The sequence below is a fragment of the Venturia canescens genome, chromosome 1, assembly GCF_019457755.1.
Source record: "Venturia canescens isolate UGA chromosome 1, ASM1945775v1, whole genome shotgun sequence".
Lineage (NCBI taxonomy): Eukaryota > Metazoa > Arthropoda > Insecta > Hymenoptera > Ichneumonidae > Venturia > Venturia canescens.
The window spans coordinates 17,783,548-17,797,674 of record NC_057421.1 but is presented as its reverse complement, the minus strand read 5'-3'; the positions used below and the strand labels follow the sequence as shown (position 1 = coordinate 17,797,674).

The following is a 14,127-nucleotide window of genomic DNA, read 5'->3' as shown; positions in this document are numbered from 1 at the left end:
CTCTGTTCATCCCTTTTTCTACTCTTTGCTTCATTTTCTCTTGATTTGCACGAGACGTACACGATTCGTTCTGTCTACGTTGTGTTGACAGCCTCGTGGCTCACGGAGCGAATGCTGTTTCATTGCTCCGACGATTGGGCTACAGCGCGTGGCCGAGAATAGTTGGGACAAGGTTGACTAACGAGGATGAAAGTTTTTTGAATTTTTGGAAAAAAATCTTTACCGCGGAATGATGAATACGAAAAGTGAGTGGCTTCTGGTGTGTTGAGTGAATCTATCAAAAAGTGGACTTTTTCTGTGCATCGGCGGCTGGTGTGTGACGATGTTTGGACGTGTTGGCAGTTCCGAAAGGTCATCATGATATGCTTGTACCAGTGCTATAATTTCGTGTTCAGATGAAGATTTTCGAAAAATCTCAGACGCACTGGATCACTGTTTGTAGCACTCATAGGCAAGATAAGTGAGAGCTTTGTCGTGATAACAAGAAACATGGAACGGTGGTGTATCACTGAAAAAAGACAATCGATTTGCTGCAAAGATACAGCATCACATTGACTTCTGACTGTGATTCAATGGCCGTTGTGTCATTTTGATTTATGGAATAATCGTCTTACCCTTCGAACGATACAAATGTGTTATGCAGGATTATAATAAAGGTGTTAATTTGTGTGAAAACTAAAAGGGAATCGATATGTTACCTTTGCCCGCCGCAGCGATGTTGAAGAACCTCCATCAGCGAGCAACCTCAAATTTTCTCATGAAAAATTTGCTACAGCACGAAGCGGCACCGGCATCGGACTTCAGTCTTACGTTCAATCTGGCAGCTAGTTTCGTTGCTTGTCAGCGTGAAACGGAGGCTGAATATCTGAGACTAGGTAGAGATATGATGATGCTTGCTAGTGGTGAGTCTGGAAACATTGAACAACTACGCCAACAACAGAATCTTCAGCACCAGCAACAGGATGTTGCGAGCTCGGGTAGAACATCGGTTGAAAGTGCCGTGGGTGGTGGACAATTAGACATTAACAGTAGCGAAGCTCACCTCCAACAACTGACGATGCTAGACCAAGCAATGGCCGGGAGGAATTCCGTTGAAAGTAGGGAGGAATGCCCTGCAGCGTTGGATGATCGCTATCACTTGAAACGTTCGTCAAGCGGCGAAATTTACCTGGACACTAAGAGGCTGAAGAGACACAACAATATGCTAGTAAACAGGTTCGATCTCGTGCGACCGTCCATCGATAGAATCGACAATCGGTCAAACTCAGCGGCCGAATCGGCAAACTCATTGGATGAGCTCGACCAGACGTCCGGTGGAGATCACGAGATCGGCCCACCGCCGGATCACGAGATTTCTAAATCAATTGCTCCCGGGCAAATGGATATGAAAAAGTTTGGCTGTTGCATCGATAACCCCATCAATAGTAGATTAGCTGATTTAGGATCTGTCAGAGTCACCGGCCACATCGACGTCCTCGTCGAAGAGGCTCACCGACAACAACAAAACGGCAGACTGAGCAGGATCCAAGGCGTGAAGACCGAGGATAACAGAATAGGTGGTGAAGAGACGTGCACATGCGGGGACGAACAGTGCCCTGGTATGGGAGAGTGTAACAACCGTAGGATCCAAGAGAAAGAAAATCCGGAATTAAAATTCAGCGTGAGACGGATATTGGGCGACGATTACAACAGAAGACCGAATCCTGGTAATCATCTGATGGATTTCTATACATTTATTGAATTTAGTAGAATTCATATTCGCATCACCTTAACCCATGGTCATGAAATTTCATTTTTTACATTGAATATTATTTCAGAGGATCTTTGAAAAAAAGTTTTCGGACGTCCGAGCTTAAAAGGTCCCACTGGAATTATACACGTAGCACATGACATATTGACCTGTCGCACTGGAATTTTTGATAGGATTTTCCGTTAATTAGGAAAGCACCAAAGATCCTCGCTGGGTCTATCCTCGTTGATGTGGCCAGAAACAAAATGAACATTATTCTGAACGCGGATGAACACGGTTTACTGCACTGCACGAATATCTTACGGTTGGACGACTGATCGTTATAATTTAAGGGTTCATTGTAGATGTGACTTTATAGCTAAATATAATATTGCAGAGAAAGTGAAGTTAGTTTCATGTCGTTCCTTCGTAGGGCATTCATGCTGGAAGTATAGGGGCTTTTAGAGTTGAAACAAAGCTTACTACAAATCAGTGTCGGTGGCAGACTTCTATGCTTGACGCTTCTCTCAGTGCTCCCTAAATCTCATCTGCACACCCTCAAGACGAGTCGCCGCGTGCGTGCGGGGTTGGAAGAGCACAGGGTAAAAGAGAGCGAGAGAGAGGAGAGTTGCACGCTTATAAGTACACAGACGCACACCCACGATCTAACGGCGAGAGGCAACGGCGTCAGCTGGTACGCCACTTACCTTCACCCCAATATTAAGCCCTTACGATTGGTGCCTATAATATTAGACAAGCGGCAGAATCCAATGACGTATGGAGAGTCTCTCGTCTTGGTCTCTCTTGTACTCCGGTGGACTCCGACTTCTACATTCTTCTCCCTTCATGATTTTTTTTCTTTTTTTTTTTTTTTTACCCACGAACTTTTACGATCACTACATTGACCATCGAAACCAATTTACCATCACTTTCAGACCGTTCTCATGTCAAGCATTATCTGCAAGTACGACCCTCCCAAGGAAACTTTTCCCCGTTTCCGAATCTTTCACACGGACCTGTACGCGTATATATTAATTACGAATAAATTCTTCTTTCGTATTCCTTTACGAGCACTCCGATCATAAAATTTTTATGTTACGTCGTCGGACATTATTTTCATACTTTTGGCACAACGACTTTTCTTGGTTATAGAAAAAATAAAACGCTCACAAAATAATGACAAGTAAAGATTCGACGAAACCAATTTGCGTGATTCTTTTGTTTTGCAGGCTGATAATTTTCTCAATCACTTTTTATTACCGCATATTGTGCGCCGGAGAATAATCAAATTTTGATCAATTGTAAAAAGTGAATGGATTTTCGAGGTCACCAGAATTTTCTCTCAGTTCGAATCTGTTTTTCCATAAAGTCTCGAAATCTTGCTCACGCTGAACTCTCCCAAGTGTCTTATCGAGGCTAATTTTCCGCCGCGGGAATCATCAGAATAAAAGATACATTTTTGACAGTCGATTGAATTAATTTTTCTACCGTTAACACTCACCAAGAAATATTATTTGTAGTAATAGTGGAATACTGAAAGTATTCAAAATCAAAATCAGTTATACAGTGAGCAAGTCCAAGCTGCTGCACCGACGGAATGAATGCTTCGAACATCCTTGAAAAATTGATCAAATATATTCTTCCGCAACGTTCCAAAAAGTGTAGCTTCCTCGACACGACGATCAGGACGAGTAAGACCATCGAGGAAATTCAATAATATTGTCCGTCCCTGTAGTTATCACAGATTTCAACAAAACTCCAAATAACTCCCAATGCGTGTGGACATGCTGCATGTGCAGTATAAATCCGTCAGTGTAAATGGTGAATGTTGCCGAATCGAGTGCTGGGTTTTCATGCATTTGTCTCATGTTATATAGAGTACCTGTGTGGATGCATTGACCATGCCACGTGCATGTGTTACGGCATCCCTCCGGGTGCACATATATACGTCTACGCCAATCTACACTCAGCCTCAAATCCCTCCCAGATATTCAGGTTGCCGTGCGAATGCCAGGCGTCCGAACTCTCCACAGGATCCAACACCCATCCCTAAACTGCCCGTGCTCGCTTACACGTCCGACTCTATACGTTTAAACGCAATCCGCCAGCACGAATTAACCCTCCGGCCCTCGAAACACCGCAGTTTTCTCTCTTCTTCTCCGCTTCTCTTTCGCCCTCCCTCTCGTTTCGCATTTATACGTCATGTCGAGATGTTGTGAAATAATTGCACGAAAAAGTGATTGGCAACAAATTCGAAATTCATCGACGAGAATAGTCTCTGCTGTCGGGACTGGATGGCGTATCCCACCATCTGTGAATACGTATGTCTATGCATGCATGCAGATATTCACTGTGCCCTTGCTTGCACCACCACGGACAGAGATGCATCACCGCTGTGGTGCAGCATTTTCCGCCCCTCTGCGCCCGGTGAGCCCGCTCCTCCTACCTCCGGCTCTAGTGCCCCATGGCAACGAAATGAAATTTCCCGTCACACTCGATATATTCTCGTTCACCTCTGCTTCGGTTTTGTCCTCGTTGTATTTCACTTTTCTCTATTTTAATTTGTCGTTTTTCCTCCCTCCCTCCTCGCCGCACCAGCCGACGAGGTAAAACACGCGTTGCAAAATTTTTGTACCACTCGACACTTGCGGATCGACGTTTTATCTGGGCATGAATGCAAAGGGTGAGCTGCGTTACAAAACTTATTTCAAGGATCCTTGCGATTTAATCTCGTTCAATATATAGGACAACTAGCCTAATACGCGTCTATTATCGATACTTTTGTGACGAGGTATTCATTGAAGTTGTAAAAGCATCGATAGGTTTCGTACAGGAATATAGAAAACAGGTTTCAATAAATTTCACTCCAATATCTTCCAATCGAATCTTTTCTTCAATTATCATTAGTCATTAAAGATGTAGCACATGAATATTCGTACAACGTATTAATGCTTGTCGAATGTCCTGAAATGTCGTTATAATTCGAATGGATTTTGCAGTATGTTCATCCTTTTACATTTTCATATCTGCTTCGTTTCATGCGAGGTTTGGTGTATTGCAGTTGAATGCAAATGAGATCGTATTGGTACACGGTTCGTATACAACCGATGATTATTATCACAGTTCATTGTTGGTCTGATCGATGCATTTGACGAGGCAATTGAATGAGAATGCGGAGCTCCATCCGATGAATTCCCCTTACGCAATCGTCAAACATTCATGTATATTTATAGATATATATTTGTGTACGTACACACGCGTCATGCCGAAAATGTTCCATTAATTGATTCGTTTACCGTAAAATCATCGATGGGGTTCATGCGAACGATTCATATCGCAGAATCAAATGATATTACGCGTCGTCGGGCATCCGAGTGAAAATTCATTTATGTTAAATTTCTGGTACTCGACGACCAAATATCGAAAGCAATGATGGAATATTTTTTTTTTTTTTTTTTTTCGTGCCATGGATAAGAATCGTATACGGTTTTTCCCCTCGAGAGATTAACGAGAGATCATCCCCAGAGTAAACATGCGCATTGGCTCTTCGGTCGTCGTTGAGGCCTTACATTTTTATAAGAGTGGAGGATCCAGTAATCTTGGGGTGGAACTTTTGTGAATATCCCAAAAAGTTTTATACTCGAGATTCGAGCTCTCAGGCAGCAGCTCATTGTTTTGACAGCATTTTGAAAACCACTAGGATTTCGAATACCTGCGATAACAATTAAGGTCCTTTTAATTGACGTTTAGTTAAAGTTTAGTTAGAGTTAAAGTATTTGTAATTAAAGTATCGAAGCAATAAATCGATGTTAAAAGTTCGACTACTTCAATGTTGGAAGCTAATTTAAAAATCAATAGTCAGCACACGAGTGCATATCAGGTTCAATAATGCATGAACCCATAATCTACAAAAATAACTTCGAGTAAATCCATGCGAATGAGTAGCATCAAAAGAGGAGAATGAAAAAAAGAGAGAAAAAAAGCTTCAGACAACTGTAACAACACGAGCCACAAAGAGAAAGAACGAGCAATAAAGACAAGTGATTGAGGTTGAGTTTTAATCTCGTTCTGAATTCATCGTCGTCACGAGGATCTTTTATGGGTGCGAGTTCGCATCGGTGCATAAGGTTGCGAGAGGAAAGAGAAAGAAACACTATTTTCATTGGATGTTTCCGTTGAGCCCTAAGCCGTTATTAGGTGGCCCATTTCATGATTTTTTTCGGGATTGGGGCTTCTCCCGTTCTCTGTCATCGGGTTGGTTACGAAAACAACGATAAAAAAAAGACGATGAGTATTTTATGGGGTAACGAAATAACAATACTCGTATGCATGTGGGGAAACTCCATTGTAGTTTTTTTTCCATGGGGAATATTCGAGTAAGTGGCTTTATATCTCGTTCTTTTCCCCCGTCTTACCTCCCCCTCGCATCCTCGCGCGTAAGTTTGTAACCATTAGTTCATACGCATCCCATCGGGTCGCTCCATTATTTTATTATTATACAAACACGTCACTCTCGCATCTCTCGCCGTTGCTTCTCATCGTCACTTTTTTAGGCAGGCTCTTCTCTCACTCGGAGACGCGTAGCCAACTGGGCGTGGCGGCGAGGGGTTTCGAAAGCCAAAAAAAAATATGTTGCAAATAAGTTACTGGATCTGCCACGCCTTTGGAAAATCCTCGGGCCGCTATCTCGCTGCTTTTTTTAGTATTTACGTTCGCCCCGTTTTTCCATTCTATGTGACATCGCGCTTACTGCAGTCAATATTATATCGACCATACGTGGGACCTCGAATTCGATCTCACTTTATCATTTATGATCCATACGAGCCCAGTGAATAGGGCACTTTTTTATGGGCGTCACCGACCTTAAAAATTATCACTGTTCGCGGCCATAAATATTGAAGCTCGGCAAGTTACGCGCATTGTCCGCACGCTTCGAATAATCTTTCACATGTGTTGCCAGTTTGTAAACGCGTGTACAAATTTTATCTCCATTTTTGACGGTTTTACCTTTTCTACTAGCATCACCCCCGAGGTTTTTCGTCGCTCATTAATTATTGTACATTTTCTCGTTTATTATGACATACTCATCAGCTTGACTTTATACGAAGACTCATAACTTCCAACGCTTTCTTTTTTTTTCATTTTTCCTATCGATGTAACAGGAGGATTCAGCAGCAAGTGGCTCCACATCAATTCACAGCGAATGTGAGAACACAAACAAAAACTGCTGACTAAATGTACGAGCGACAGTCCATTTACTTCTGAAATGAAAATCATGGAGTTTATCGAAAATCCCTAACTGTTTATTTAAGGATGCTGATCGATCACCAGGTCGAATCCAAGATTCTGACGCCAAATTTTAATATGATGTAGATGAATATTTTACACGACGATTAGCAAAATTTGGGCTAGACCGACCATCTAGTTATTTCGTAACTAAATTGCAAAGTCGAGCATTTTGAGGCACCGAATACACGTCGTTTATGGAAAAATATCGACCGGAAGTCCTACGAACACTTTTCTCGCCCAAAATCCAAGATTATTCATTAAAAAACCTCCTTTAGGATAAATGGGTCATTGAGAATTTGGTGAAAAATAGAAAAATCGTATCTCACCAAGTTTTTGAAAAAATAATCATACAAAAAAATGTTGATTTCCGGTTAAAAATTGTGAGAACGACAAAGTTTTGTTTACAATTCTTATACAGAGAAAACTAGAGAGTCGTTGGCAATATAATTTTTTTTTTCACGAATTACTGTTCTATGAAATACTCACGTACCGGTAATTATGCTTCTTAAAATCGATAACACGACTACTCAACACCGGTAAACATAAATCATAACAGCTATGAATAAAATAATTTTGGGCTCTTATTTGACTCCGAAGTCATGATCGATCATCCTCAAATCGAATATCACAAAATAGTGAAAGAATTCGCACTTCATTTAATCGTGATTATAAAATTTATAATTGCGTCATTAATCGAATAACGATAAAGCGATGGGTTTCAAAATGACAACGGAAACTTCTCGTCCAGGTCGTTGGTTAACGGCGCATCCATCTTGCCAGTGCAGAATCAAAACTCAATTGATATTCGCATAGCGCCAACGAGTGGACGATCGGCGAGAGAGCGCTACAATTGTGCAATAGGAAAATTTACGAGTTAGGAGAGCACGTGTGGAATTTTGCAATAAAACGATCAGGACGATCCTATTCCGATGTTTTATGATAGAAACACGTTCCATGTAATATCGTGAATTTACATCAACTTTTAGGCACGTAGTTGCACAGATATCAGGCAGAGGGTATAAACCAAGCGAAAGTGTTGCAACGACGGTGGATGTTGGATGTTTACAGAACGGAATTTCCCGAGGAGATGCGATGAAATAAAACGTGGATTTTCGTACGATCGGGCAATGGCGTACTCGTGGAAAGAGCCATCGGGGACGTTGAGCCAGGTCTACGTTAATTCTATGATATCTGCCTTAAATGCGAACGCGAAGAGATGCGATGAGGTTTCATTCCACGGGGTTTGAGCACGATTCCTCAGCTTATCCGCGGAGAAGCGACGAAGCGTGAGACAAGCGGGAGCGAGAGGGCGAATCTAGACGTTTGGTTTCGTCAGGAACTCTCGAGATTCTGAAGAGGGTTCACTGAGAATGCGTTTATATAAAGTCCCGAGGTGTCGACTCGGATCAAATCCTTCCAGGCCTTTGTCCCTTATTGCTCGTGTACGAAAAAATACAGCAGCCTGGACCCATGTTTCCGGGCTCACCTGGAAACGATTCAGTAATTGTCTGGGCTAGTAAAATTCAGTATTTTCGTATCTTCCTTTCGTATTCTGACTTTGAAGCGTAATCAACGACAGCGAACTATTTCCTAGCTTCCGAAGACGTACGAACGACGAAGGTATCGATTCTCGAACCACGGCCACATTTTGCAACCGTCTCAGATGCCGATTGATCAATAAAATTAAAAATTACCTTCCCGATTCATTTCAGAAAACTTTTACCAAGGATTGCAGGCGAGCAGCGTGGCGAGTTTTCCGCAAAGTTTGCAGCAAAACGCTGGTGGTTATATAATAACGAAACCAATAGCGAGGCCGGCGGCGTATCACCCTCATCATCCGCCCCCGCAGCATCATTTTCCGGCCAACACCCACACGTTCCAGCTTCTAGCATGCAGAGCGCCTTATATTTCAGGTGAGTGAGTTTCTTAAAAAAAATTCAAGAAAAACTAAAACAAATCGTCTCGTAAGTAGTGTAAATATTGACGATACCGCTTGCAAGTTTAACAAAAAAGTGTATTTACTGAAGCGACAACTGAATGCCTCAATAATAAGAGTCTCTTTTGCTGGTACACCGGTTCGAAGGGTGCAGTGAAGATACTTCAACGAAATTAAAATTCAATCTACAACATGACAATCGCGTTGATTCTCGTCCCAAACAAATTCAACTATCTCTGCTCGTCTCCCGTTGTTTTTCCGCTATATGCGTGAAAAATAAATAAATATATCTATGTGCAAACTACCGGCGTATGTAGATCGCAATTTTCCGTGACTCTCGTTGACAAGCGTGCTGCACTCGTCCGTCGCGTTATTTTTATTTGTTCAATTCGTTCGTCTTCTTTTTTCCTCTTTTTTCTCTTTTATGTTTTCATGGCAGTTGTACTACAGCGATTTTTATCCGGGTGTATACTCATGTATACAACGCGTACACAACGGATATGTACCAGGGGCAAATAACACGCTGTGTATACACAAATGTAGATTACATACGTACATACATCGCTGTACACATGTATGGAGGAAAAAATCTATGCACATATGTAGAGTTTATACTGTACGTGGATTTGTACCAAGAGTGGAAATTGCCGGGGATTCACCAGCCGGCTATCGGATATCTTGTTATACGTGTGGTAGTCTTCCTATCGTTGCATCCTACTGGCATGGGACATGGAGTGCATATGAAGTGCACTAAAAGCACGCTACACACCCTCTCTCTCTCTCTCTCTCTCTTGCACTTTACACCCCCGCACATCGTATTATGTGTCCGATAGCGCGTGCGTCGATGCAGTATACATTCAGTGCAAGTACTGTAGTTCCAGTATCGCAGCATACTCTCTATATATGGCATTACGTTAGCCTATGGAAACGTGCATTGTATGTACCTTATCCACGCATGCAACAAGTGCGTTCGAAATTATATCATCACTTGCTTACGTTCTTGAACTCGGTGCGACGTGGATTTGTTCGCCTTTGGTTACATCGAAACGCCGATTAAAGGAGGCTCGATCGGAGCGACAAATGGGCGGGGAGGGGGGAGTCCTTTGATGAACGGTGCATGTCAATTGAACTCATCTTGGCACATGTTTTGCTGTTTTTATCTGCGAACCGTAGAGCAATGGCTGAGGGTAGTTAAGAAGGGTGGGGAAAACTGCAGCGAACTCGTGATGTTGTAGGAGATTGAGATCTTTTTGAAATTTGTTTTTTTTTTATTTTTTTTTTTTTATTTTACTGAAGCTGAAACGTATCCGGGCGAAGGGAACAGGATTCGAAGGTGTGATATTTTTATTCTGATGGGAAAGTATAGGAAATTTGATCATTTGATTAAGGAGGACGTAGAAAGGGTGATTCTTTTTGGAACGAATCATTTTTGTGAGGTGGAAATTCGCATGTATTTGTTGTTGGAAAAAAAGGAATATTCAATGGAAATGGGGTTCAATGAAGAACGACATGGCGCCAAGTATTAAAAGAAAAACTAGCGCATAAGAAAAAAGCTGGCGCGAACCCTGCCGCACTTTTATATACGCGGAAAAATGGTGACGATTTTTTTTCGATTTTTCTCTTTCAATTAGTTCTTGTTGCAAGTAAATTCGCTCAGTCAATCTCGAGATGCTTATTTTTCTGTTAAACGGAAATGCGTGGATCCGGATTGCAAAGCAACGATGCCAGCAGAGCTGCGAGCATAATTAAGAATTTTCAGCTTTTGAATTGTTGAAAGTACGAGAGGAATAACGAGAAAAATTGAATTTTCAGTTTCTAAAAAAATAGTGTTTTATTTTTTAAAAATTTCGAGAGATTTCTTACGGGATTTCTTATACATTTCAGTAAAACTTAAGCCATAGCCTGAGTCGCATGTTTGAATTTTTCACTGTACAAGAATGTTTCTAGTTCATAAAATCTGCATAATTGAGATTTATATTAATAGCGTTTTTAATTAAAATACAGTTTCGAATATCAACGGTGGGAACCATCATCCAGCTGCAGGAGGAGGAACTTTTTCTGGGAACGTGCAAGCGGGTATGGATCTTGCTAATATTGGAATCGGTTTTCCATGGTCTGGTAGTACGAGAGGAAGACCACGAAGGGGCATGATGAAGCGAGCAGTTTTCTCGGATTCTCAAAGGCGAGGCCTCGAGAAGAAATTCACGAACCAAAAATACATCAGCAAACCAGATCGTAAGAAACTTGCTGAGAAACTGGGACTCAAAGATTCTCAGGTAAGAAAATCATCGAAGTTCATTGACTTTATAAACTGACAGCCATGCACTGGCTCGCATTTCGATCGGAAAGTGGGACGAAGCTGTTCTGAGTTTCTGATGGTCCTGGCCCGACTTGAACTCAGCAAAAAAAAGTCATCGATATTGGCTGAGGTTTCCACAATTTCCCCTGACCTTCGTGCAAATTCAGTTCAAAACTTAATAACGAAAGAAATATAAATTGTCAAAACTCAATTCAATTACCAACTCATCATCATCCTGTATTTTCGATTTTTTATTCCCACTATTTCTCTTCCTGAAATTTGGCGTTTGCAGTAACTTATCTCACTATTGCAACCTCATTTCGTTCTTTCATTTTTCTGAGAGATGCTCCAAGAGTATACCACACGGAAGCTCTGTTCTGATGTGGAGGTTGCCTATATCGTCGTCAATTTGTGGAAATCGCTGAGTTCCAGTTGGCTATACGATCATATCACAAGTTGAAAAAAACTGCTTCGCACGCAGTCGACGATTGGCCAAGTGGAATCGCGTTTACTTTCAAGATCGTACGAGCCCCATAACCACAGAAACATCAAAAAATTTTCAACGATTTTGTCACACTCTTGAATTTCGAGCTGACGATACTTTTCTCTCCATTCACGTTCATTTGTCAGTCGATACGAACGATGATTGAAATCTGTTGTCCATAGATATTTTCCTCGATGGCTCATTAATTTAAGGACAAATGGAGGCAGAGCGAGAGAGGAAAGAACGTGAGAGATGGAGATAGTTTAGCAGCATTCCGCCTCGTATTTCATGTGGATAACCATAATGCTTCATTTGTACATACACACAATAAGTATGTGTATATACGCGTAGATATTCAGCGAACATATACGCGTGCAGTGGTTCATACAGTAGGCACATAATACCCATCGGGTTGGGGTTAATCGAGCAATGCCAGTTCATTAGTTGCAGCACGCATCCTCGTACAGGTATGAGATATACATATACAGGAATACGCGATATTCGGTGGATTGCTTCGCGCGTCGCTCTCCGTGAGACCTCGAGTTTGCCACATATGCTATTCCTACTGCTCCGGATGCTGTTTCTCCAGCTGTACGACTCGCTCTGTTTCTCATTCCCTCTCTCTCTCTCTCTCTCTACTTTAGTGAGTATTATAGCGAATGAAATGACCATGAACATGCTCGAAATCGGCACTAAGTGAGTTCGTTTCATTTGATTTCATGAGAACACTTTGTTCCAATTATACATTACATATATTCGTGTAAATACTGAGAAAATGGTTGTCGCTAAGAATAATTTCATAGCCGCTTTAAACGGTCGATGAACTCAACATTGATTGAGTAAATTTTGAGAGAGGTAAGATTTTGATCAGGTTTTCATGAGTTTAAATGGTAATGAATCAATGGGAATTTGCTCGTTACCGTCATAAGAATAACAACGACTTTTCTCCAATTGAAAAATCATTCCTGAAACAAAATCGCGATGCTCAATGTTCAATGGTAATCGTCTTCGTGACAAGGTCAACGGACAAGCGAGCCTACCATATCCCTGAATAAACACGTAGAGGATCATCGGAGCCAGCTATGTGGGAAACGCCCTCTTCTCCATTGGCATCTAGCCGAATATTTAAGTGGTTTATGCGTTACGGGGCGAACAGTCGTCTGACCGGAAGTGTACATAGCTCGGCGCGGTGTAGTGAGCAGAGAATATATAGATGTAAATGCGAATGGTTTCGTTAACACGTAAACCAGGGACGAGGATGTGGTGCAGTGTCTTTGCTCCTCTCTCAATTTCTCTCTCTCTTGCTTCGACCATCCATCGGTGTCTTTGGACCTTCGAGGGTGTAAGATCGGGCGAATGTAAGGGCTGGACAATCTTTATAGATATACCGATCGCACTGAAGTTTATGGTTGTATAGTGGGACTTCGATAAACGAGGCCTGCAGACGTTCTACCAAGAGGTTTAGCCATTCCCTATAGCGCACCACGAGACGAAAGGATGGAGAAAGAGACTGGAGAACGTGGCGGGCTATCTCGAGATATCCTCATGTATAATTCACACTTTGAGCGCCATGCCTCGACCGCCATTGGTCCGAAAATTTTCCTTATACATATATAACGTACATGCTCATATATAAGGGTTACTATCGCCATTCTCTCTCTCTCTCTCTCTCTCTCTTAGATTCTAAACTAAACAAACGTACGTGGACCCTTGAAACCGAACGGATCTGGATCGAGTACAAGCTCTGGGTGTGAGACGAGGATTTTTTTTTCGTAGAAGCATCAACAACCACATACGTTATTATACATCGATTGATGTGAACGGCAGAATAACGCAATGTGTCTCCTCTTTTGTTATTAATAATCTGTGCTATCCGCCTAGACATGTTGAAGAGTAGCGACGTTATTCATGCGTAAAATAAAAATCTTTAGAGTGGACATTTTATTGAGCAGACTTGTAAGAGTCGAGTTGTGTTGCAGCAAGTCAATAATTCTACTCGCAGAAATGCATTCAACAACAGTTCTCCTCTAAACACATGCTTAAAGAGCGGAGTCGTTATCGAGTAGAGCTGCGATTAGTATAGTTATAAATAACTCCTAGTTAACAACTCTATCGGTAGCCATTCTCGATGGCAACTTCGCTCCTTAACAACTGCGGATCTACGTAGAGAACGTCGACCCTCTTTGAGATATCTACTCCGGTGTAATATTTAATTCCCAATATCTCTACTTATGATGATTACAAAACGTTTATCGTTATGAGTAGAGATATTAAAGATCATGGATTATACATGAGTAGACATAGAAATGTTATGAATTTCGGAGTAAATATTTTAAGAGCAGAGTTGTTTTTTAATAGAGCCGTAAAGAGGACGGTTGTTATTCTGCCGA

General features: G+C 41.7%; 1 protein-coding gene across 1 annotated transcript in view; it reads left to right on the top strand.

The window, feature by feature from the left end:
- The first annotated feature begins 480 nt into the window (after positions 1–480).
- The window catches only part of LOC122414135 (uncharacterized), a 30,760-nt gene continuing 17,113 nt past the window's right edge, over positions 481–14,127 (top strand). Inside the window, exons 1-3 of the mRNA XM_043425043.1 lie at positions 481–1,706; positions 8,731–8,931; positions 10,959–11,230. Of these exons, the coding sequence (XP_043280978.1) occupies positions 692–1,706; positions 8,731–8,931; positions 10,959–11,230 (1,488 nt within the window). The 5' untranslated portion in view covers positions 481–691. The remainder of the gene's footprint in view (positions 1,707–8,730; positions 8,932–10,958; positions 11,231–14,127) is intronic.